The following is a 26882-nucleotide window of genomic DNA, read 5'->3' on the forward strand; positions in this document are numbered from 1 at the left end:
CTAACACACGGTTCCTGGACCATCTGCCTCTGTTTCGCACTCAGCCCTGAGCCCGTGGGGATGAAATGAAGGACAAGCTGGGGAGGCCCCTCTGCTGTGCCTGCTTTGGGAGATTAACTCCTGTACTGGAAAGGGCACAGAGCCACGAAGATCCAGGTGAGCCCTTCAGAAAGCCTGTTTCAAAGCAGCCACGACCAACAGTCACTGCCGCAATACACACCCCCTAGTTCCAGATGCTCAACTAATTTTCTCATCTAGGTTGTAAACACTTCTTGGGGTCGTTATGAATCAGGCTTTTCAAATATTTTCCTGGATATACTGGGTACAGAGCACATGCCTGAGAAATACTTGGTTACCTGGACTGGAGAGTCCGGATGGCTTAGTTCAGCCAACGCTCAGCACTGGGCAGAAAGGGGCGGACAATACAACACACACGCTGCGGGGAGGGGCTCTGCAGCCAAGGCCAAGGTGACGCATAAGTAGAAGACTACTCACGTGATTAGCTGTGCATTGTCATGGTTCTTGTGGGTGAGCAGCTTGCGCCTCCAGCTAAGAAATGACCAGAGGGTGGAGTACGGGTTTTCCGAAACTTCACACAGATTCCCATGAGTCCACACTTCCAAGCCCACGAGAGCAATCCGGATATTCAAGGATCGGTAAAACTGAAAACACACACAGAAAAGCCACAGCATCATCTGTCAGCACTACCTGAGATTCACGAGCCCCTTCCGAGCCTAAGTGCTCCGAGCACAGACACCAGATTTCTCTTCTCTGCATGCCTCCAACGCGGGGAGGGAACGGGTGTTGCTAGTCACATTTCTCAGAAGATGGGGCATCCTGAGGGAGGTACTGGAAGGCCTAGGGACAAGGAATTCTTTGCCTACCCTGGAGAACACAGGGGCAGTAACTTAAAAAAAGAAGTTGCAGGTAAACCTCAGTCGTGTAAGCAAGAGATGCTGTCTTAATCCAAAAGTGGCAGGTACTGCCCCAGGTAAAAATAACAATCGTAGCACCAATGTTTGTCAAGCACTTCGTACGCATTAAGCATGAGGCTTAGAGAAGTTCAGTAACTTGCCCGAGTCTCAGCTGGAAGATGGTGGAGTCAGGATTAGGGCCCGGATCATCAGACCTTGGAGCCGGCTCACGACCCGACACTGCTCGAGGGCTGCCGTATTTACACATCCAGAGAATCAACTTGCCCCCAAGAATCTGGGGTGTAAGCGGGCTCTGGATTCAGCAGAGTATCGGTTGATTTCAATGGAAATTTTGATTTTCCTTTTTTGTGCCAGGTCAGTCATTCCAGAAAATAAAGGGTTTGGATCCCAATTTGAACTTGCTTCATTCACTAGGGAGATTTTGGAGGACTAAAACTTGACTTTTTCACAGTTAAGAAAAACACATTTTGGATTGGGTTCCTGATTCAGCAAATCAGTGCAGTTCGTTCAGTAATAGTTCAGTTCAAGGAGCTGGGTCAGCGTGCCTCAGAGAAGCGGGGTTGCCTTCCCTCACCCCAGCTGGGAGCGACTAAGCTCAGCTGGAGACGAGAGAACCAAGACTGCTTCACAGAAGAGACCAGCCTGCAAGGCTGGGGGCTACCAGTAAGGGCTGGGGTTTGCTAATGTTTCTCTCTTTCCACTTCTCACCAGCACCCCTGGTTCTATCATCCAGACCAGCTGCAGAGTGCACAGAGGGGAGACCCAGCCAAGTCTCCCACCTGCAGGGGCTCCAGAACAATAGACGACACGTGGGTGATAACAGGCTGCCTCCCGTGTACCCCCAGGGAAACGAGCTTTTCTTGTTTTCCCAGATGTTGCGTGTTTGGGTTGTGCGATCATTTAGGTGTTATTGCTGAGTGAGTCAAGGGCCAGAGAGAGGACTGGACTGTGTCCCTGGGGTCCTTCCTTCCAGGAAATGCCAGGGTTTGACTTTCGCCTGTCACTGGCCGGCGTTTCCAGAGTCATCTAGGGCAGAACGAAAACACAGGGCATAGACCGGTCCATCCAGTGACTTCAGAACACTACCAGATTTGCTTGTAAATCCCTAAAAAATATTTGAGATCTCTTCCTGATCCTCTAGTGTTTAGGAAAAAAATGATTTCCCCTTTAGACTGGGGATCCCTAACAGGCTTCAGAAGTTTTTTGAGTGCCCTGAAATTGTACAATAAATGTGATCAGCTTCTCAAAGAGATTTGAGATCCCCCATACATTATAATCTACTTTTTAAAAACTATTTACTACTAGTCTATCAAGAAGCTACTGTTACTCTCAGTTACCTGTTCTACTGCATTTTGTTCTCTAGCATAAAGACAAAGTATTTCCAAGTCCCAGACCAGCCTATTCCAGTAAAATTCAAGAATCTGGGGATTTCCTAAGAGCATGTTTAAAAGAGACTGACCTGGCAAAGTTAACCACCTGCACGGCTTTTCTAAAAGACAAAGCCAAATAATGTTAGAACGGTCTTAACAGATGGAGACTGTACAGACTGGCCCCAAACAACCCATTCCTCAACTTTTAAGGCAGGGGTGAGGGACAGGGGTCAGAGGACAGCACTCTGAGTCCTCACCCCTGCTTCAGCTTAGAGGAGTCTGTTTTTCACCAGGCTTTTATATTAGACATTGGAAAAAAGAGTCCACCAGAAAAACAAAAATAATCAGAAGCCATTGATTTAGGCCAACGCCTCTATTTCGTAAATTCAAAACAAAACAGCAACCCAAACAAGCCAAGTTACTTGGTTAAGTCCATGTCGCTGACAGCCTTGTCGTGACCACCGAGCCTCTTCAGCACTGCCTGCCTCCCAGAAGCAGTGAGGCGGCCAATCCAGCCAGAGGCAAGTCAGGTGTGAGCTCCTCTAAGGCGCCGGCACCTTTCCCACAAGTACACACCTGGTCTCACCTTATCAACGTAATTGGCGACCTCCATGAGCTTGTGTTTTGTGGCGTCCTGGTCCCGTCGATTCTTCTGAAACTAAACAGGGCAAGCAGAAGTAGGTGAGACCCCAGAACCCTTCCCAGGACCCCTCCCTTGTGTGCCCCACTACTTGTCTTTGAATTCGTTTTCATTTTCTTCCATAAGTAGTTATTTTTATATAACTTTCTCCCCAAAAAACACAGTGTCAGCTCGGGGAAGGCAGAACCTGGTATCAGCGACTGCTAGCTCAGTGGCAGGCACAGAGCAGCCATGCAATCGCTGCGTAGTGAACTGAACTGTCTTCTTCCAGCCCTTGACATCAACCTTGTTCTCCTATCCTCCTAATTACAAGGCCTCCCCCAAACTCCCCACTGGGGCTTAGAAGAGGGACTGGTCCAATCCTTACCTTGGTTATCACTCAGCACAGAGCCCCCATCACAGGGATCTCCCAACTGTGATCAGTCAACTGAATGCCTGCAATGTCACTAGGCGGGACCCAAAGTGTGAGGTCCTGGTCCTAGCCTGCAGGACCTTCAGTCAAAACAGAGAGCTAACCAGAAACGATGACAATGGCAGATTCTACATTTAATGAGTCTGCGATTGAAATCGGCTGAGAAAACCTGCACAGAAAGAACGGCAATGCGAGGCCGCGTGAATATCACAGAATGGGGGCTGGCGATGAGGACTATGTAAGACCTCAGCAAGCAGGCTTCACCTGGCCCGCCGCTCTCATCAACCAGCAGTGCCTTCTACAGGGAGAAGGATTCTGAGACTGCAAGGGGCTCGGCAGGAAAGAGTGCTGAGCTGGATTAGAAAGGTCTGCAGTGAGTGCCAGGAGGAGCACATCTAGGTAGGCAGCCTCACGTTGATCGTGCCTGCTTCAAAAGGGTAGATCTCTTTCAGCTGCAGCGATGAAGGAACGTTCCACAGCAGAAGGATAAAATGTAATCTAAATTTGAAAATGATGGGTGTGGCCCAAACGCTGCCGTAGTTACATAGAATCTGGGTACCTATAGGATTTACCTTGGGTACACGCTATATGTTACTTCAGTCTAAACCTCCACGCCCTTCCTCCATCGCATCCCACAAGAATATCCAGGAAAGAGACAAAAAGAACAGCCAAATGAAACACCGTGGGAATATGTGTCCGGATGGGGATGGGTCTCAGCCATGACCCAGGGGAGAAACCCACTGTTTCCTTTTCTCCCGCTGCTTGTGGACCTTCCTGGGCTTCCCAGGTGCTGCGACTCGTCAGAACCGTAATCATCTCACGTTCACCTTTGCTTTCTACAGCGTTCAGTTCAATGTAAGGCCCTGTGACTGAGAGCTTTCCAAGGTCTCCATCCTTGAGTTTCTCCTTACAGAGTCAACCCATTTCTAAATTCCCCTCACGGCACAGGAAGTGTCATAGCATTTAGTGAGTATTTATTAGAACAATCAGAGTCAGGTTTCATTGTCTTTCAAATCTTATCTTCAAACTACTGCCTGATAATACCACCATAGTTTAAGGAGTGCATCAAGTACTGTCCGGGAGCACCTCAGGCAGGAGTCAGCAACATTTTTCTGTAAATGGCCAGATTGTAAATATTTTACTTTGCAAAAATACTGTCTCTTCCACAACCACTCAAGAGAAGCCACGGACAACGCAAGCAGCAGTAGGCATGGATAAAACTTTATTCACAAAAGCACGGGGTGGGCTGGATTTGGCCATGGGCTAGTTGATACCACTCATTTACTCCTTTCTTCTTCTCTCCTCTCCTGGTGTAAAGAAAAGAGTGTCTCACCCTTTCACCTTCCAGGGTGACACAGTGCATTACCTGGTCTTTCCCAACTACCCCACCTTCTATCTGTACCACAAAAGCCCTTTGCATACCTGCTTTCACAGCCATCCTGTCTCCTCCTCCAACATTCCATCCTGCCATTCCCGTGACTGAATTTCCCGTTTCACCTGAGGAACTAATAAGCTAAGAACCACCCCAGGGGCTCCCACCCAGGCCTAGGGAGCTGCTTGGTCATTTTTCCTGCTGAAACCCCTTCTCTCCAGGCAGCAAGCACTCTCCATATCTCCGCTGCCTGCTGGGACTTCACAGCCCAGAGGCAGAGCCTGGCGGGTCTCAGCACTAGGCTGTAAATCACAGATAAGGCAGCCCTCCCCTTCCCTGTCTTCCCATCCTCCCAGATTAATTAATTGTCAGGAATACATTTCTGCCTGTGGAGGATGAGAGGCCATGTGAAGAGGGAGAGGGGGAAGAGGTGGTGAGAAGGTGGGGATTTGTGCACCTGTGAGCTCAGCCTGGCTGTTACATCCCCTACCCAACCCCTGTCGTGAATCATTCAAAGCCCAGGACCCCGAGAAGTGAGCAGGCTCCCTGTGCACCATCCACTGAGCTGCTTAAATCACGCCCTGCTGCAGGCTCTCTCCTCCGGAAGATGGCTCTAGGCGACACCACAGTCCTGGAGGCACCCTGGGCAGACACTTTTCCTCTTTGGGGTTTGCTGTGACTCTGGAGGTCAGGAGACTGAAGATGACCAAACCCTGCCCTGCCCCTACTTCTCCAGCTCCCAGACTCACACCCAGTGGGTTTTAAAACCCCGCACCAGGATTCCTCTGGGAAGCGTGCAGGGCCGAGGGGGAGGATCCTTCCACATTTACATTAGAGCAGACCTGTTTCCATATGCTTAACTCCCGAGGTCCAGGAGCTTTCATCTGAACAAAGAATTCTGTGGCTTTAAAAAAAATGGTTCAAGACCGTGTATTAAATGATCTTAGATGCAAAGCTTAAGGATGTAGTCAGAGGAGCTCAGCTTTCTCCCAGCAACCCTCCTATTATGGCAGTTCTGTCGGGCAGGGGCCAGCGCCATCAGCACCTCCCATGACCACAGAGCCTGGGCTTATAAATCAGCTTTTTGGGGAGGGTATAGCTCAGTGGTAGATTGCATGCCTAGCATGCATGGGGTCCTGGGTTCAATCCCCAGCACCTCCGCTAGACGTAAATAAACAAACCTAATTACCTCTCCACCAACAAAATTTTAAAAAATTAAAGATAAAATAAATAAATTTTTAAAAAATTCAGCTTTGTATTTTGCTCCTCATACTGCTCCCCCCATCCTACTCACAGATCAGTCTTTGGAAAAGAAAACAAGAGAGAAAAAAAGACTGCTGGAAAAACCAATACTGATGTCCATTAAAAAGCAAAACTCCTCTCAAAGCAGAACACAATGTTCCCTGGGCCTGGAGTGCCTGCACCTCCACTTCTCTGCCCAGTTAACAACTCCCTGCCCTCACAGACATGAAGTCTAGTGTCTCTTTTGCTACCCCGCACTGCCTCCGGGATCTGTGCTTTGGGATCGAGGACTAGGTAGAGCTGCCTGAGAATGAGGCCTCTGGGGGAGCTGGTGTGAGGCTGACAGGAGCTGTGATGAGTTCTGTCCTAATTAGGGAGCCCCAGCGAGGTGCAGTGTTAGAATGTGGGGAGCACTCAGCTCATCATGACCTTCCATGCCAGGAAGGTGCACTTAGATAGATGGCTGACTCACTAGGTAAGTGAGAACTGGAGGTAAACTACGGCTAGTTTAGGCAGATGTGGGCTCCGGGGCCTGAACCCATTCTTCACGAGTCAGCTTCATCACCACAATCTCAGAGAAGCTTTCTCCAATTCCCAAAACCACGCTGGATCCCTCATTACCTGCACCCTAATCCTCTACAACAAACCATCTTAGCTGTCATCACACTTGGAACTAGAGTGTTTGTGCTGCTGTTGTAAACTCTGTGATGCGGGGACAGGTCTGTCTCTGTCTCCTGGGGCCAAGCACTGTGCTGAGCACATGATAATCAAGAAATCCATGAAAAATGAAATGAAAGAGTGAGAGAGGTGAGTATTCATCAAATCTCAGAAGCCAAGGCTGACAAGAACCTAATTTGAAGAATATGGAATTAAAGGCCAAACAGCTATTCCTTTAGGTCAGTTGTTCTCAAGCCCACCTGTGCATCAGAATCTCACAGAGGGCTTGTTAAAATGAATTGCAGGACCCCAGGCCCACGGTTTGGGATTCAGCACATCTGGGGTGCAGCCAGAGCCCCCAGTTCCTGGGTGCTGCTCATGCTGCCGGTCTGGGGACCACATTTTGGGAACCATGGCTTAGGTTCTCATCTGGGATTAACATGATTATACAAATAGACCCATACATTGGCAAGAAAATTATCAATCAGGTGAATACACTTCTATCTTTGCCAAAAAAACCTTTTTTTAAATTTCTATAGTGAACTCACGGACTCCCTGAGAATAAGTACCAAAAGCTAAGGGTCTTCAGACCCAGCCTAAGAAATGTTAATCCAAATAACATTATTTGTCCTGACTTTCTATCTGATTAATGTATTGAGCTAGAAGAGACTTTTTCCTTTGTTTTTTTTCCCCCCAACTAAGTTTAAAATAGCAAAAAGAGCCTTTGGTCAGAAGTAAGGTCAAAATCACATGACAAACCGGAAAAAAGATGAAGGCTTCAGCATTTCCGCAAAGCTGTTTGAAGGCTGGAATGGGAGCTATCAAAAGTGTAGTTTTTCTGCTAAAACCCCCACTGCCTACCCCTTACCTCTGCATAATCAGCCACGAGATAAAGCTCCACATACTTCATGGAGTGTAAATCTTCCCTTTTCATCTAAGAAAGAGATAGAAACAGATCAGAGCCACAGAAATGGTGAACTTGGTCTCATTTCAAAAAAACTGCTAAGAGATGTTGCTGGTGAATAAGCCGTGGGCCTCCTTGCTGGACCGGGGCGTGGGCACTAGGGGTACTTCTGCCTGCAGCCGCAGTCGCCCTCACTATACCTGGTTCCCGCCATCCTGGTTACCGCTGGAGGCTGCTCTGGGACACTGGCTCCAGTCCTTTATTCTCAAAAAATAATGAACTAGCTGCCTGGTACAGCCAGAACAGAGGCAACACACTGTGAGGGAACATGCTGACAATCAAGTTCCCAAAAGGCATTTAAACCATGTACCTCTATTTTGGGTATAAAGAGATACAAGCATTTTGTGCATGTGGCTAAGTGGTTATGCCAAAAACGGAGGCATATTTTTCCTCACATTTCAAAGTTTCTGGAATCAGCATCTCAGATTATTTTAAATGCAGTGATGTTCCCCCCCAAAGCAGTTATTCTGTTGAATACAAGGGTATCTCACACTCAACAGCGACTTAGATTAAAAGAAAAAAGTGATTTCCTCTTTCTTAGCCCTCTCCCTTTCATTTAGAAATACTCCTGGATCCAAGCTAAGGGTCCTCAGAGGGGACAAGCCTATCCCCGGGCTGGCTCCTGCACTGAGAAACTCACCCTGCGAGGTTGTTTCTTGGTCTGGTTCGTAAACTGAAGGGCCCAGTCCCTGGCAGTGGGCTTGGAGTGCTTGAACCCACAGTTCCCAGGGGGCAGCTTGAGATGTTCAGATCTGTAAATAAGGTGGTGGCCCCCGCTGTCAGGGAGGGGCTCGATGACATAGCTGAGGTTACTGCTCACCATAATCAGTCCTCTGTCGATAAGAAATAGAACCTCTGGTCAAAGATTATGGTCCTGGAAGAGCCCTTTGCTCAGGCCTCAGTTTCCCCATATGCAAAATGGCTTTGATCATTGCTTCTTAATCTGATTATGAGGTCACGCACTCCTTGGTGAGAATCTGATGCAAATTCACACTTCCTCTCCAGAGAAACACTCGTGTATGATAGATGCAGTGCACAGTCTCAGGGCATAAAACCTTAAACTTACCACAGAGAAGCTCAAGGTTCTCAAAGGGCTGGACCGGGACAGTCAATACTTATAAAGGACAGTAGGACCAGGATTCCAAAAAGCTTCCCAAACCCCAACATGGCATACGACAAATCAGAGGTCAAAACTTTACAGATTGAGAAAAAGACAGTGTGGAGACTGGAGAAAGAACGCTGGCCTGGGAGTAAGGAGACCCAAGTTCTAGTCTTAGCTCCAAAAGTAAACTGTCAAACACTCTCCAAAAATCTCTTAAATCACCCCAAGCCTCAGTCTCCCCACGTGCAAAAGCAAATGATAATTTACTAATTCTGCAGGATTCTTGGGATGATTAAATGGAAAGACAAGTGTCTTAGTTCTCGGAAACCAAAGCTGGAGACGTCACCGACAGCATTCCCACCAGCCCCAGCTTCCCCATGTCAACCAGCGGTTTCCGGGTGAAATGACACCCACAGCCAAGGACGGGTGACTCTGTTCTCTGGTTACAGATACTGGCCTTGAACTCAGAATAGAGATGGGCAGCATCCATTATGTTCTTTCACTCGCTGAGCCCTTACTCTGTATTAGATGTAATCTAGACATCATTCCTGTCCTTGAGTCATTCACAGCCCATTGGGGGACAGACAGTCATTCATTCCACAAATATTTCCTGAGCACCTGCCACGTGTAAGGTGCTACGCTAGTTGCTGAGGGTGGAGTACTGAGTAAGACAGACAAGATGCCTGCCCTCATGGAACTCAGAGTCAGAACATCGGCATAAATCACTACAGTATGTAACAGAGAAAGCGAAAAGCTTTCACCACCCTTAACACTGATGGATTGGAAGCAGCTGCCTGGGGTGCTGCCTCAGTGAGGCTTCTGGGTGTTTCATCTGGACTTGGTGAGAGAGACGGCCAGGACGTACCATCAGTCACTATCACAAATAATCAATGGAAGGGTGAGCAGAGGCCCATGTAGTGGGGATTTGCCATCCTTGATACAGTGAGATGAAAACTAGAGCGAGGGAATGTACTCAGGGCCCTAGGGAAGGAAGATCCCTGCAGTGAGTCCCAGGGGCCCCACAGCATCTCACATGCTCCAAAACCTCCGGCCTCATCCATCCAGAGAATTCAAAAGGGGAAGTGTCTAAGGGTCCGTCTCTGCCACTCCAAACTGGCCGGACCTCATCTTTGGCTGTCTCGGCTTCCATCCCCACCGGTAGCCTCTCGGGATCCCCGCCCAGGTTTTGCCTTTTGGGAAGAGTCTGTGATGCTCTCAGGAGAGACAGCGCCAAGCTCTGATAAGCAGCAGCCCTTCCTGGAATCCATCCCTGGTTGACCTCATTCTGGTACCCGGGAGCCTGACGACTTCCCGGCTGCCTCGCCCAGGCTGACGCAGCAGTCCCAGACCAGCCCCTGCGGGGACACCCAAGGTGCTCCCTCAACAGCTGGGGGTGGGAGTGGAGCAAAGAGCAAGGGTCACATCCTCTCCTGAGTCCAGACAGGAAAGGGCAGTGGGCAGAGCTGCTGCGGGCATCCTGTTCCCAAGCTATCTTCTCATCTCGGCTGACCAAGGCCCCTCCCATCACCTCAGTTTCCCCTAATGGCCACAAACATTGGAAACAGAGGGCGTGACCACTAACCAGCTGATGGTTTTGCGTGTGTGTGCTGTGGCTATGGAGGTAACACCCAGTGGAAAGTTCCGCACAGGGATGGGTGAAAGTTCCAGCGTCGTTGACTGAGCATCACTTGAATAAGTCTGGAAGCCGAATAGGACAGAGACCACACAGAATTTTGGTGCACAGTGAACAGTAATCATGGTGGCTGTAAGTGACAAGCGCCAGCAACTCTCCTCTGAGGTGTGCCTGGGCGATACCCAGCTGGCCCGTCTGACGTTAGGACACCAGCTGGGAGATAAGAAGACAGAGGAGGCAGGCGGTTTACTTTTCATTTTCAGACACTATTTTTTGAGAGTTAACCATATGCCAGGCACTGTGCTTACAATCGTCGTCCCTATTTCAGTCTCACATCAGTGCTACCAAGCACCATCACGGGTCCCATTTTATAGAGGAGGAAACTGAGCCCCCGAGAGATTAAATAACAAGCTCTCATGGGTATTCTGGGGCCAAAGATTTGAGGTCTGGCAGACTCTGGACCCCATGCCCTTAACCTCTGCGTTATCTGCCTCTATCAGTGAGTTCCAAACCTGTGGGTCAGAGATCTTAGGATCTGAGTTCCCATTAGAAGAGTCCACGGGGTGTATTAAAAGTGCAGGTGTCCAGGCCCAGCAGAGGAGACTGAGGCTCTGTCGGCCTGAGCATCTGCATTGTGAACACGTCCCAGAGAAACCCCTGTACAGCTGCCGGCAGGAGCTTTGACTTGGAGTCCAGGCTCTGGCGGGGGCCTCTCTTTTCACAGAGCCCCAAACAGTTCTGCTTTCGGGAGTGAGCAGATTATAATTTGAGAAACACAGGCTCAGGACACTGAGGTCCTTCCAGCAACAGGACTCTGCACCGCTCCGCTCCCCTCCCTGTCCATGGCCCCTGGTCACCCGCCTGTGTCACAGCTGCAACCCTCCCGACTGCCCGGGGATGGGGGAGAGGCTGGCACAAGCCCCAGCACTCTGCAGGGGGCCCCAGCTTTGAGACTGGGGAGATTTGTGAGAATCTAGCTCCCAGGGCCCACCCCTGTCAGCACCGCCTAGTTCTGCTAGCTGCCCTCCACTGAGCATCCACCAGTCATTTCTCCTTCTGAGCATCTCAGTTGATCTAATTTGTTAAACGTAAGGACTGGCAGAGCTTAGCCAGGCGCCGGGGAGGGGGGCCCAGGAGGCCGGTGGCCAGGACCTCACACGCTATTCTCTGTTCCGCTCTCCGTCCTATTCCTCATTGTCGAGCACTTGACACAAATGAAATTGTACAGAGGAGCCCTGGCAGGGCAGGCCGGGCAGGCAGCAGGTTTAACCCCTGAATGACTGCAGGACTCAAATGCATCCTTCAAAGAACTAGGCAAGAACTGCTTCCTGGGAACAGCTAAAGCCCAGGCAACAGCTAAACCCCAGGGGACACAGCTTACATCACTACATCCAGAGCTGCCCTGAGAGGTAATCACTCTGTCACCCTTCTTCCCTTTCCCCTCAGTCCGCATCCAGGCGAGAAGGAGTTACAGGGAGCTTCAAAGGCAGCACAGGGAGGGGTGAAGAGCGGGCGATGTGGTCCCTCTGGGATGGGGTGGCAAGGCACAAGCGTGAGCATGGGCTGGGAGTGGGACACACCTGGATTCAAATTCTGGCTCTGCTATCTGTTAGCTCTGTGGTAAGTTGCTCAGCACAGCTGCGCCTCTCACAGGGCTGCTGTGATAGCTGACTGAAGTAATACGCACCATTTACTAACAATCAGGTATAATTCTAAAAGGATAACTCACAGTCCCTGAGCGTGTGTTATGCACCAGGCAGAGTACAAGTCATCTTATTCAGTAGCCATTCAACACATATGTATTGAGAACCCAGTGTATCCAGAATTGTTCTAGGCACTGAGGATGCAGCATGATCCAAAAAAAAAAAGTCCCCAATCTCAAGGAGGTTGCACTCAACACCTAATGTAAATCCACCAATGATGCAATGATGTTACGATTGTTATTCCCATTTTACAGGTGAGAAAACTGATGCTAGAGAATTGAAGCAACCTGTCAGGTTTTAAGTCAGGAATTGTCTGACTCCGGAATCTACACCTGGCACAACTTAACGGTGCTGCCCTGTGAGGGTTTACTCTGTGCTTGACACAGAGGTAGCATTTCTTATCTGTTCTGCAGAGGAAGGTCAAGTATTCAAAGGGGAAAGGACCACACCACCCCTGGCAAAGGAGCAGACAGGTATGGACTGGCCGCATGTATATGAGCCACCTCCTTCTGTCCCAGGCACCCACCTCCAGGAAGCTCTGCCCCCTCTGCTTATTATTCATGCGTGGGGCCCTACACCACCCTCAGCCCCCTACCCAGGACTCAGCAGCCTCCTGCACGGTGGGCATCATCTGCAGACCTAAGTGAGGCCCATGGGAGGTAGCAAACTAGCCACGGCAAAGACAAGGAGGAAATGAAATGAAACAGGGAGAGGAGAGCTCAGAGACCCCACAGCCAGGAGGTGTGGGGCTCCGTCCAAAACTCAGGTCCCTGGACTCTAAATTGTGAGCTCCTTCCAGGCCATCATGTACACGTTTGTACACGTCCTCCTGTGGTCCCCCTCAATCTCATATTCTCTCTCTCCCTCTCTCCTGCAGAGTCTGAGTCCAGAGACCAGGGTCAGATATAACCACAGTGAGTGGGAGCCCCAGAGTTTTGAGGACAGATCTGCTATAATGTAAGAGTGATGCATCACATAGATCACTACCAATGATCTATTGTCTGTCTTTGAAAGACTTTCTATGTAATCAAACTTGCCAGACATTAGTACATAAGATGTACTATGCAGCCATTAAAAGAACGAGATAGATCTATGTGTGCCAAGGAAGGCATAATGTTAAATTGGGAAAAACTTACAGAATGATACCATGTATAAAGTAATCTCATTTGGATTAAAAAATCGTAACACACACACAATTACGTAGTTCAATTATGCAGAGTGATTACAGATGGGGAATGAGATTGAAAGGGTGGGACGGGATAAAGAATTTTCACTTCTTTTAGCCTGATGCTCTTGTATCATTTGAATGTTTAGCATACTACGTTATGTGACAGTAATTTTTAGTAAGCATTTTCTTTACAAATAAACTGGCCAATCAGGTTGAAAAATGTTTTTACTGCAATCAATACCTCTCCAGTTAATAGCCAGTGAGCTGGGGAGACACACACACACACACGCACACGCACGCACACAATGTCTGCCAAATCCCACAGGTTCAGTCGAGGACACCTCAACCCAGTGTCCAGGTGTCCTCACAGACAACCGTTGCTCTTGACACTTACACTTCGCACTAATTTGCAAAGCACTTGTGCGTGCAAGACGTCGTGCAAGACATTTAGAAGATGAGCCCGTCAGAGACAGGCTTGGGGACTGTGGACACTGAACACGCCTGAGAACTGGTGCACCGCATCTTTTTATTGATGTAGTTCACAAGTATTCATAGCTGCTACTCAATGGCCCAAACAAGATTATAAGGTATTATATTACATATCCATGATCCTTTCTGGAAGGAATATTTCTAAAAGGATACACAGGAAACTGGTAACAATGGCTGCCTCTGGGGAGAGGGGATTCTGGAAATCCAGGGCAAGGAAGAGATCTCTTTCATTGTACACTCTTGTGTTATTTGAATTTATTTTTACTATGATCATGTTCTACTTCTTCAATTAAATTAGCCCTGAAGAACTGCTTTGAAGAAAAGAGGCGGCCAGCAACGATCTGGACACTGAATTCCTCTGCACTTGTATCATCAGTCTGAAGACCCGACTTGGTATAAATCCTACCTACTCTCTCCAGCCACGAAGCGCGTGTTTCCAGGAGAGAAGCATAATCGCTATGGAGATTTTCCATTGCAGCACCACGTTATGAGCCTCGGTGGGGGGCAGGCGGAGCGTTACAGGGGTTTGAAGGCTGCTGCAGCTGCGCCCTCTCCAGGGCCCGAGTCCAGCCATCTGGCATGCGTCTCCAGCTCTTAAATCAGTCAGGCCCACAGACACCCTTGGTTTCTTAAGGTATGTAGCGAGAAGCCTGGGAAATAACGCGGGTGGACCTCACCGGGGGAAGCATGCAAAACAGAAACACATGGATGGCTCACACGGTTTCCCCCTGTCGGCACGGCTGCGGGAATGATTTACAAGAGGCCAAGCCAAGCTCCCACCGCTCCACACAAGGGGACAGAGGAAGAGGCGGGGAGAAGCAAGGCACACCTGCATGTTCCCTTTCCTCCTCCTTGGGACAGACGTTGTTTACTTGCAGACTGCAGGTGGCAGTGGCTGGGCCTGTAAACACCACTGGGAGGCCATTTGGCTGGGCTTAATCAGGTCACTTGAGCGGGGATTTGGGGCCCCTGTTATGGCCTCCCAGCCAAAGCTTGTTTCCTGCCTAACTCCCTCCAGCTGACTCCCATGAAGTCTTACAGAGGAGACACGGCCTAATTTATAAACAGAATGCTGCTCAGCAGCATAATGCAAAATGCTGACTGGCAGCATAACGGGCCTTGCATTGGCAGGCGAGCCTGGGTGAGCCTTAGCATAGTGTCACTGTTATTAGATGGTAATAATCCCATCTGAGTGCTGTAGAGTTAACACAGCACTTGACCTCTGCCCTGTCCATCATTCATGCCCATTTTACAGATGAGAAACTAAGGGTTCAGGAAATGATTTTCATATGCCTGTCTTCCTTCCACCTGTGTAGGGCACCACATAGAGTAGACACTCAGTATCAATTTACCGAATGAAAGAAACGATCATTGAATAAATCAGTCAACAGAGAGGAAGGGTACACAGGGGAACCACCTCCTACTGGCTCAGGAGGGCCAATCGCGCGTGCATCGTCCCAGTGCTGCCTTCAGTGGCATCATGTTGATAGCTCTGAATTGGTCATGGTGGGAATATTCTTACCAGCATATTGGCAGATACTACAAATCACGGTTTTGTTTTTCTTTCTGTTTTCATAGAGCTAGTTTATCAACATGCCGGGTTTAGGTACAACATGGTATAGGCAATTAAGACCCAGGCAATTAGAATCCAGGTTTTTCAGATCACCATCTCTTTTCCAAAAGGAGAGGAGAGCAGGAAGAGTCTAAATAAATGATATTTATTATTTCAACATACATGTATTGATCCCTCTATATGCAAAGCACTGGAGGAGGCTGGAGGAGACAAACATATATTTGAGATGTAACGCTTATTCTTAGGGAACACATATTCTCGGGTGTAAACTAACGTGCACACAAATCTCCTGGGGATCTTGGTAGAATGCAGGTTATGATCCAGTAGGTCTGGGTGGACCTAAGATACTGCATTCTGAACAAGCTCCCAGGGGATGTTGACGGCACCCTTCTGCGAGCCCCACCCAGGAGGCAAGGCTCTGGGAGGTGACTGAGTGCTTGTATGTACTAGCCAGTTCTAAACATCAGACTTCTATCAGGACGTGCCATCCTCACGACACTACAGATAAATATTTCCCTTATCCACATTTTACGAATGAGACCGTCGAGGCCCTAGGTTACCAAGCTGGTCAGCTGCTACTAGCTCAAATCCAGCTCGTCTGGCTCAGAGAACAAAGCCACTCTTTTCCCAACAAGCCATCTGGTTGGAACTTTTTGGTTCATTTTCTGTCCTGAAGATTATCCTTGCTTCTCCTTTCTCTTCCTGCTCTCTTTTCACTAGCTGCCCACTTCCCTTTTTGCCACCTATAAGCACTTCTGCCAGAGAAGAGCAAAGAAGAAGTGGGAATAAATGTGCAAACTCATCAATTTCAAGTGTGCGAGCCATGTCTTTTAACCTAAATCCTGATGCCTTGATATCTGGGGCCCTGCCCCTGCCCCCAGGGTTAGCCAGTTCCTAGAGAGAGTAACTCACCAGTGAATGTAACATGTCTTTCCAGCGAGGCTCTCACTCTTGGGCCACCATCCCCTGCCTGTTCACCCCAGGGCCGAGCACCACACAGCTAGGGACAGACAGCCCCACGCCCTAGTTCCCACTGAAATTATTCGAACTAGCTAATACAAACTAAGCCTGTGTGCCCTGCCTTGCCAGTTCCTTCCCACAGAAACCACAATAAAGACTCTTGGCCACATTCCGCCTTCCCCTCTGCCTCCTGAATGACCCCGTGCTTCCCTGCACCCCATTCGCCCTGCATCCCACATGGCATGCCCCTTCCTCTTGGGATCTTAAGTAAAATAAACTCTCTTTTCAGTGGCAGCTGTCTCCCACTCTGTGGGCTTCACCATACCTAAATAACAGTAAAACCTCAAGTTTCTCAGGCAAGAGTACCTTCAGTCCCAGTGAACCTGTGGATGACGATGATGATGATGATGTTTATATTCTTATTTCCCTTGTAACTCCCAAGCTCAACCCTTCTCAGAGCTGGCTTGCATACATTCTCAATGGACGGCTTCTCAAGTTCCGTGCCCAAGGCCAGCCCTGCTCACCCTAAAATTTCCATTCCCGGGGAGAGTGCCAGGTGCCCCCTAGCCTGTGAGGGACTCTTACCTCATTCCCCGGCAGGTGCTGAGTGAGACGCTGGACTGTTCTGCCTTCCTCACTGTCCCGTGGTAAAAGCAGTCATCCTAGCAAGGAGAAGGTGGGTAGTCAGACCACAGGATACTGACAAGCATGTCAGTGTCACTGTCTCATAAAAATCAGGGATGATTATTCACCTACCCTAACCTTACAGTCTGCAAAGAGCTTTCCAAGCCACCATTTTCTTTGAGCCTCATAATAGTCCTGGGAGGTGGGACGGGGCGAATGCCGTCCTCCCCACTGAACTTCTGAGCTGAGGCTCAGAAGAGCAGAGACTTGCTGAAGGTCTCCCTGCTAGCTGGAGAGCCCAGGATTTCAGATCTCTTTCCATGACATGATGCTGGCCACGGAGACAATGCCTTCTGAAAAGCCCGTCTCTCCACTTGCGCCACCTCTCCGACCCCCTGTAAGGCTGAACAGCGTCCCCCCAAAATTCACGTCCACCCAGAACCTCAGAATGTGATCTTATTTGGATTAGGGTTTTTGCAGATGTAATTAAACTAAGATGAGGTGACACCGGACTAGCATCCTTATGAAGAGAGGGCACAGACACATACACAAAGAAGAAGGCCATTGGAAGATGGAGGCAGAGATCAGAGTGATGAACCTGGACGCCAAGGAGCACCAGGCTGGCTCGGAGCCGCTAGAAACTGGAAGAGGCAAGGAAGGATCCTCCCCTAGAGACTACCGAGGGAGCATGGCCCTGCCGACACCTTGACTTCAGACTTCCAGCCTCCAGAACTGTGAGAGAACACGGCTCTGTTGTTTTCAACCTCCAAGTTTGTGCTACTGTGTTGCAGCAGCCCCAGGAAACAGGTCCACCCCTCTCCCTTGCCTTCCCTGAATCCTGGGCACCTGCAGCAGACTTGATTCGGCACCTGGGCCCATGGACGCTTGCAGGCCTGACGCTGCTCCCTAGTCAGTGAGTCTCATGGCCATCTGGCCCCCCTACCTGGCTGGATTCCTCCGTGGTGCAAAGAGCTGTTGTGCACGACTAAGTGTCAGGCCGGGGCTGGGCCCCGGGACACAGCTGTGAGCAGTCACACAGCTCCGGCCTCTGTGGGACTCACGGTCTCGTGAGAGCCAGTCTTAATCAAAAAGCCATTCAAAGATACAAAGATAATTACGAAGTATGAAGAGTGGCTTGAAATAAATGCTCAAGACGCCAGTGGAGTGTCTTATAAGCAGGGCAGCCAGAGAATTTATGAGGCAAACCGGGACCCTGCTGAGAGTGATCAAGAGCTGAACCGGACAGACGGGCACAAACCGGGGCTGTCCCCAGCACACGACGGGTGACGACAAGGGACACATTCCTACAAGCTTCTTCCCAAATAGGTCAAAAAAGATAAACTGGTCAGGAGAGAAGGTGAACTCCCCAGGGCAGAACCAGATTCTTAAGACGGTCTTAAGAAGGATATAAACTGTGTAGTTTCAGAAGCTTTTTCTTTCCCCACCAACATCGTGGGCCTGAGCAGGGCCAATCAGGAATCCCTGGCATTTGCCTACGTAACAGCAGTCTGAGAGGTCCATCACCAGGACCACGATCGCATGCGGTTGTTCCTTGGTCCCAGCAGGCAGGCATGTGACCCAGGAGACAGCTAACCCATCATCTGTATTCCCCGGTTCCACCTCCTGCCCAGCTCTAGGCATGAATATAGTGTAGCATGCTTTAAATTTACAAAGGACTCTCACACACTTCCCTGCATGTGATAGTGATGCCTGCCACTTACTGCTACTAACAAGAAGGGTTGACCTCTATCCAGCTCTCGCCACTGGATAAAACAACTTACATGGATTTTCTTTCTCTTTAATTCTGATCACAGCCTTCTGAGGTAGATACTATTATCCCCATCTTTTAAAAGAGGACACTATAAGCTGGAGAAGTTTTAAGTCATTCACAGCGCCACACAGCAAAGTGGAGATTCAAACCCCAGCAGCCTGATTTCAGGCTCCAAGCTCTGCCTCTCTTAGCAAAAGCAGACCCAGCAAAGGGCATGGAACTTAATTTGTCAAAGCTCTAATATGGGTGATAACAAGGGACACATTCCTACAAACTGCTTCCCAAATAGGTCAGAAGAGACCAGCGGAGGCTGAAGAGCTAGTCTAAGCCTTGCCGCTCACTGGTTATCTCAACTTGAGCACGTTCCTTTTTCTCTTCTCCTCTCAATCTTCTCATCTGTAAAATGTGGTGTTGGAAGAGATGTTTATAAATTCCCATAAAAGCAGTGACTCATTTTACCCTTCCATAGCCCCGAGAGTCAGATCTTAGCAAATCCAATTTTCAGATGAGGAAACTCAACACTAGTGTGGTTGAAAGGGTTTTTCGGGTCACACAGCTAATTAAAGCCAAGATGAAAACCCTGGCTTTGGACCCCAAACTGCAACTCTTTCTACTGGAACACACCCACAGACCATTCCCCCAGTGACCTGACCTAGATCAGGGCTCGATGAATTTGATAAGGTTCCCAGAACTCCCACCACCCCAGGCCAAGTTTGGTAGCAGATTGTGGTCCTCAACGTTTTGGCCAAGCACAGCTAAATGGTTTATTCCATCCCATTTCTCTTTGGTTCTTCAGCTCCCAAATAAGAAAGCTGACTGGAAGCCTCACAGGCTGGGTGGAGGCTTTGCAAGGGCCCAGCAGCGTGGGATGGAAGATGACAGTGAGTCGTGCCATGCTAGGGTCAACAAGACCTCTGGGAGGGAGGGGAAGTTCTCTTCCTCTGCTGTTTCTCAAAGGCCCGTACAATGTCTGGGCCTAATCCTGAGAGCACAAAGAACAAGTAAACGAACAGAGCAGCCATGAAGTCATCACATTCCATTTCAGCTTCTCGGCCGGAGGGGGCCAGCCTAAGGGGGCTTTCGTAGCAGGAAGCGTGAGCTCATGGCAAACTTGTGCACCGAGACCCACTCTGCAGCTCTGGGTACAGACGTGCAAGAGCCAAACCCTGAGGAGGGTGCTTTATGAGGACATAGTGGCAAGGGGCTTTCGAGGCATGCCTGTCCCCATCCTACCTCCCTGGAGGCAGAGAAGTCTCCAGGAAGGAAGATGTTTTGACCAAGGAGCTTTGAAGAAGGTGTGGTACCTCTGCTGGACAGCCTCCCCAGAGATGAGAAGACACACAGCCTCCTTGCTCGTCACAGGCACTGGCCACACTGCCTGACTCCCTCCTCATCCAGGAAGGTCCTGGTGAAGAAGGCAGCACTGATTTTCACATCCAACAATCCAGTGCAGCCCCTCAGCTACCCAATTACTAAAGACTTCTTACATCTATTGAAATTTATCTGCCCTGTGTCCCTCTCCTCATCAAGGGCGATCTGGTAAACTCCCCTGTGCTCTTAAGGGCTGACAGTGGCTGTCACTATCTTCTAGACATTCACACTCTGGTGGGGATATTTTAAAGAGCGGGGGATCTCATGTGGGCATCTCAGTTTCTAGGGGAAGCTGCGGGAGGAGCACTGAGGCAGAGGAGCCTGTCCTGCGTCCCACACACCACACCTCCCAGACGTGCACGCCACAAAAGTCCATCGTGTCCTGCCCCAAAGGCAAAAGACACTGCTCCTCCTCTGGCCGGACTCCCTCTTCCCTTCTTCTTCACCCCAGCTCTTTGGCACAGAGTCTGAGAAGGATCACTCTAATCCAGAATTTCGCGCCTTGGGCACTACCGACATTTGAGGCCGAGTAACAATCTGTTGTGGAGGGCTGTCCTGCGCATTGTAGTACAGTTAGCAGTTTCCCTGTCCCCTACCCACCAGATGCCCCCACCCACCAGCAGCATCCACCTCTCCGTCATGACAATCCAAACTGCCTCCACACATTGGTCCCCTCCTTTGTTGGTTAAAATAGTCAAAGAAAGAAATAGAATATTTTAGGGTAACTGCATCTGATTTAAGTCGGTATAAATCAGTTCCACAGAAAGTAGATACGGAAGAAGAGACCTTTGCCCCCATTCCAAAGATCTGTCACTGCCACTCTGTCAGGAGGGAAAGCTGGGCCCACTGACGTCCTTCAAAGTCCAACGACCCCCGTTTCTGGGCTCTCAGATAAAGTACATTATTTATTGGGCGTGTTTCCCCTAACGAACTAATAGCCCCAGGTAATGCCCATCTTATCAGAATCAAACCCCACTGCCCTTTGCAGACCCTAAACCTCTTACCTCACCTACAACCAATCAGAGACTCGTGCACAAGCCAATCAGGCACCTTGTGACCCGACCTTATAAAACACCCAACAACCGGCCCTCGGTGCTCACACAGACACCTCTCGTCTGTGTGGCCTGCTGCTGTCTATGGCAGCAAGACCTAATAAAGTCCTTTCTATTCTTATACTTAGATAGATAGATGAATAGATAAATCAGTATAAATCATCGTGAAGCAAATTTTCTTTGCTCTATGTCAGTTACCAACAAAACTTTAAGGAAAAGAAATGATTTAAACCAAAGTCACCCCTGGTCAAGAACCACCTTGTTGATCCTACAAATTCTAACCGGTCCCCTGCAGGAAAAGCTAGCAAACCGTGAGATGCGTGTGCTTCGTGACCTTAGGTAAATGTCCACCAGTGACCAAATGTTCACCGCTGGTGTGAGGAAGCAAACTAAAAGACTAAAACTGAAAGGCTGTCTTTTAAATGACACATCTTTGTGCAAATATCCAAACTCAACTTTGAGGGGAAAAACATCCAATGTGAAAATAGCAGCAAAATAAGAAAACCTTCAGAGCCTGGAATCACAGTAAAAAGGCAGACTGCAAAGCCTGACACATCCATACGAAAAAGAAACAAACGCTTGACCTGGTAAATTATTTCTTTTCCTTAAACTCTCATTAATACGTAGGTAATTGACATAATGCAGAGAAAATGTATGTTTCACAATGATTTGTATCAATTTTAATCAGATGCAATTAATGAAAATATTCTGTTTGTTTCACCGTTGTAGCCAGAAAGGAGAGGGTGCACTTATGAAACAATAAACTCATACTTTGCTTTTCCTGCTCACTCCCTTGGCCTTCGGTCAGGGGAAACAGTTCCTTCAAGGGAGGGATGGTCTCCATCAGGCATCTCCTCACCGTATAGGGGTGAGTCTGGGTAGGGCAGCTACTTGCTAATATTTGCTGACCTGAACTTACCTCGGATTTCAGGGTGGTGGTTTGAGGGTTGCCACTTGGAGTATAGTGGGTTTCTGTGTAGGCTGGAGCAAAAAGGTGCCTGAAAAGTATAAAAACAGACATTTGTCTCTTTAGATGTTGGACTTCACCCTCCTGGGAACAGCAGTCAGTGATTCGAACTGAACCTGGTAGAATTACCCTAAGCATCTCCACACAGAAGGAATTGGGAAGTCTTATGGAAGGGCTTAAGGAACAAAAAGGAAAACAGGATGAAGTTTGTTATCAATTTTGCATTCATTGGGACCATCCGTTAACTCAGACACAACCAGATGGAGGTGACCACCAAAGCAGTGATCTGAACTTTTTCTGGGTCCTGGGAAAATACATGTGTAAACACATTCACAGAATTTCCCAGGGTCTATGGATCCTATGGTGTACCTTGATTGATTATTTTTCCCAGTGCCTCCACCAACTGTTGGTATCAGCACACCAGTTTCTCTTTAAGGGAATCCTTCTTCCCTATTTGCATGTTTTGGTGAGATTGTCAATCAAGGTGTCCTACCTGGCCCTGGCCAAGGGTGGCCCATGATGCAAGCAATGGAGTAATGTTGCAAGGACTTAACAGATGGGCGCTATTCATCTGTGCCTTTGTTCCTGCTGTGTGGATTCCGGGAGCCGCCTTTGTCCATCTTTTCTGAGACCTAGTGGTCCAGATTACCTGAGACCTGGTAGTTCTGTGTGTTACCCTATCAATATATTTTTTTTTCCTTTTCTAAAATTGGACATTTGTTTCTCTCTTGCCACAGACCTCTTGAAGTTGAGGTTAAAAATTCCTCACCAAAGGCAAGGTGATCCCAAATAAGGCTTTTAGAATTTCTCTAAAAGTTAAAACAGAAATAAAAGAGCCAAATGGATGCTTCAGCTAGCTCAGCCCCATTAAAAGCAGAATGAATCTGAAGAAGGTCGAGGTCAGAAGGCAAAAAAGTGTCTAATGGAAGGCACCATTAAAAATTGGAGTCTAACAAAAATACAAAGAATTAAGTGGATCTATATCTATCAATATGGAAAGATGTCTAAAAGGGAATTAGATAAAGACAGTACATTTCAGGAAAGTACGCATTTATTAAATCCCTTTTAATGAAGAAGTAACAGCAGCATGCACCCTAGTGCCTGCATTGACAAGCAGTGGGAGAAGGAAGCGCCCGTCGTTAACGGAGCTCATCTCAGGAGGTTACAGAGATGTTCACAGTGTAAGTTGCACATTTCTAAAAAATTAGTTGATTAAAAAAAATAATGATCGTATATTTATTTTGAAAACTGAAAACCTAATTTGAAACCACTTTTAAAAAAAGAAAGAAAATACAAGCTGAGGCCAGCACGGAAAACCAAAGGAATCTGCAGGGACCACCCTGGTTTTGGAAGAGGTGACATTTCCCACAAGAGAGGGTCTCCAGAGTCACTTCCAGCTCTACATGCCAGGACTCCTGACTCTCAGATTCTCTTCGACCCAGAGTGCAGAAGGCAAAAGCCTCTTGTGCTATGTGAAACCCTGCAACATCCAGCCTTAGACAAGAAGAAACACAACAGGGAGATGCAAAAATAAAGCAAAGCAGAAAACCCAGCTTGTGCAGAGAAACTCTAATCACATGGAACTCTGGGTCAGTAGCTAACTTGCCAGATTCTTCCTCCCTTTCTCTTTCTCCTCAGCTTCTAACCAGCCAAGGATCCAAGGGAGGCGTCACCCGTTTATCTGAGGGAGATAAACTGTAAGCCCCATGAGGACAGAGGCCAAGCTGTTTTGTTCACCAGTATGTATCAATGCTTAATGTTTACTCAATAAAAGAATGACTTCACTAATTATTGAATGAATGAGCGAGCGAATGAACAAGCGCATTCTTCAGCAGAGCACGGGCTGGAGTCCGAGAGACTAGCTTTCAGTTCCAGCTCTGACATCTGCTGTCTCTATGGCCAGGAGTGAGTTACTTTAACCTCTCTGAACCTTTGTTTCCTCTTCTGCAAAAACAAGGATAACATCCCTACTAGACAGGGCTGTCATCAGAGTAAGATGACATACTGCACAAAAAGAGCTTAAAACCAGGCCTGGCTCATAGTGGAGCCCACAAAAGGTTAGTGATTATCATGATTGCTTTCAACAGGGATTATGATAGAAGAACCCAGAGAAAGCAGCGGAATTTACCTATTTCCTTCTAACTTTCCCCAGCCATTAACTCCCCAGTGTATCACTTGAGAGAGGAGAAAAAGCAATGAGCTCATCCCTGCGGCCCATTTCCTGGGTCTGCTTGCACAGACCGCATAATGACGGCTGGTCGGGGGTTCAGAATTTAATGGTCCCTCCCGGGTGCTGCTGGGGAGATGTGAATCTTTCTGCAGGAAGTGCACTCCTGGAAAGTACATCCTCAGCCTCTTCTGAGTCTTGAGGGGGAAATATTCACCCAATGACGCCAAGATGCTCCAAAGAGGGCAATCCAGACTGAACCTCAGAGACCACGTTCTTGTTGGTTCTCGGCCACACGTCCTCAGGAGGGCAAGCATCTTTCTGCACCTTCTTATTCTGAGGCTCTGCCACCGTCATCATAGGACTCTCATAGCCTCAGTGTTGAAAGGGAATCATTAAGCCAAACTCATTAGACTGTGGGCTCCCTAGGAGCAGGGGGCACGGCTGCCTTGTTCAAGCCTTCTCCCAGCTCCCAGCACCTACCAGTCAGGTTTAGTCTGTGAAAAAGTGGATCAATGAGTAAACGAATTAATGAATGGACATTCTACTTTGTGTAGGAATGTGCCACATGGTCATTCAATACTGGACATCTCCAGTGACAGTGAGGTCCTAAGATCACTCACTCCATTTCTGACCACATATAGAGAGAGAGAAAGTTCTTACATTGAAACAAAACGACCTTTCTATAACCAGCACCCACTGGCCTCCTTCTGACTTCTGAATCTGGGTGAGACAATCTGCACCTTCCTCTACCTGACTGTCCTTTTCAGGACCAGCAGCATCAGCATCACCTAGGAAATAGTTAAAAACGCAGAGTGTTGGGCCCCACCCCGGACATTCTGCAGCACATAGTCTGTTGTAATAACTCTCCAAGAGTTATTACACGCTGGACCATAAGTTCTCAACATATGTTTTAGTAAACTTCAGAAATACCCAAGTGTTTGACTACGTGCCCCCATCACCTTTCTGCCTGCACCACACCCTGAATCATTCTGAGTTTAAGAAACTCGGAAAAGTTACAATCAAAACAGCTCACATGTATTTAAGTGTGAAATCATTTCACCTTCACAACACACTTATGAGGACACTGGGACCTCAGAACTGTAACTTGTCTAAGTTATCATAGCACAGCGTCAGAGCCGGGTTTAAAACCCAAGTCTGTTGGAACTGACCATACTTTTTTTTTCAGTGGAGGTACTGGGGATTGAAGCCAGGATCTTGTGCATGCTAAGTCTGCACTCTGCCACTGAGCTTCTCCCTCCCTGCCCCCAGCCCCACCATGGTTTTTAAGCAGTTTCCTGCTCTGTCTTTCTTAGAAGGTAGAAGCCTAAAACCAAAGCACTGCCAGCAACCGGTGGTCCGAAGCATAGTCTGATGGTGATGATAGTGGCCTTGAGAACCCGTGATGCCACAAAAAGGAGGCTCCTAGCTCTCAGATGTAAACATCTGCAGAGAAGAGCAACAGGGGTAAGCAAAGCACAGAGCAAGAGAAAGAGGACGAATGTAGAAAAACTTCAGGGCTAGTTTCTTTTTGTTTTTGTTTCTTTTAAAATAACAACCCTTTCCCTAAATGGGATTGTGGTTGTTGGCCAGGAAGGTCATCCTTCCTTTGAGAAGCAAAAGGAAGGGTCGTGTTTCATCACCATCATCTGTGTAATTTTACAGGACACAAAAAACTACTTTCAAACGCTTCCTACTGCCCCAAGCTAGGCCCATCTATGCCCACGTGCCCAGGCGGTGCCCTGGCGCTGTTCTTGGCACCGAAGACGGGGCCACGGAGCCACTGAGCAGCCCAGCTCAGCCCAGCTGCCCTTTCTCTGACCACATCTTGTTCTCATCTCCTCTCTGACATGGGGCTGGCTCAGCAGATCTGCAGGAAGCCGTCTCTCACCACTGGAGTGTATTAGGATTTTCAGGAAACGAGTTGTGAGTGATGTGTGTCCAGGAAGAGAGAAGGACTGTCCAAGACTTCCCACCCCGCCCCCTCCCTTTTCTGGCTTTGATGGAAAAGCAATTTCTGAAGAAGGGGCCTTGTGCCCGTGCCCTCCAGGCTCACAGGCCCACAGGCAGGCAGAAATCACACATCATCCCAAGGCTAACAGCCACCAGCACTGGTGTGCTCGCTCTGGGGGAAACCCAAGTTGCTCAGACCCCTAAGTCCTCCAGCAAAACTTGCATCTTCTGAATCTCAGCTGGGAAAGCAAGCTGTCTCCCAGATACTGGACATAAAACAGAAAGTCACTCTCCGGGGAAGGACCACGGAATTGCCCATAGTGGCCTGGAAAGCATTTGTACACACAGCCAGACCCCTCCCCACAAACACACTGCAGTCTGCCACAGTCCTGACCCACCTTTCCTAAGGCTCACAGCCTTCAGACCCAGAGCTGTCCCTTTAAGGACTATGTGCTATCAGACGAATTTCAAATGCCTCTCTAAGCATCTCTAAAACTCACTCTGGGGAGAAGTAGCCAGACTAGAATTTGCAGAACATCTTCTCAGAGCTCACACTCCCATCCTGCTGCTACAGGTGAGCAAAACCAGTGAAGATGAAGTGATAACAATTTCCAAGCCACCTCACCTTGAAAAACAGCCTACCAAGCCCATGCTCAACCCAGTGGCTATTTTTACTAACACCTCCTTCTCCCAGGTCTTGCTGCACATCTAGCTCTTTCAAGAGGATCCGGGCACTTCTACCCTGGGGATGCTTGGG

At 48.6% G+C, this 26882-nt stretch overlaps 1 protein-coding gene across 2 annotated transcripts in view; it reads right to left on the reverse strand.

The window, feature by feature from the left end:
* The window catches only part of ADAM19 (ADAM metallopeptidase domain 19), an 81521-nt gene that overhangs the window by 28306 nt on the left and 26333 nt on the right, over positions 1-26882 (reverse strand). Inside the window, exons 4-9 of one of the 2 annotated variants that reach the window (XM_010970049.3) lie at positions 21958-22036; positions 16806-16882; positions 8233-8425; positions 7497-7562; positions 2892-2963; positions 496-662 (exon numbers count right to left, since the gene is read on the reverse strand). In XM_010970049.3, the coding sequence (XP_010968351.1) occupies positions 496-662; positions 2892-2963; positions 7497-7562; positions 8233-8425; positions 16806-16882; positions 21958-22036 (654 nt within the window). Of the gene's footprint in view, positions 1-495; positions 663-2891; positions 2964-7496; positions 7563-8232; positions 8426-16805; positions 16883-21957; positions 22037-26882 lie in introns of those variants that run through there. The other variant, XM_045506692.2, reaches the window with a different exon arrangement.

This window comes from Camelus bactrianus, chromosome 3, assembly GCF_048773025.1.
Source record: "Camelus bactrianus isolate YW-2024 breed Bactrian camel chromosome 3, ASM4877302v1, whole genome shotgun sequence".
NCBI lineage: Eukaryota > Metazoa > Chordata > Mammalia > Artiodactyla > Camelidae > Camelus > Camelus bactrianus.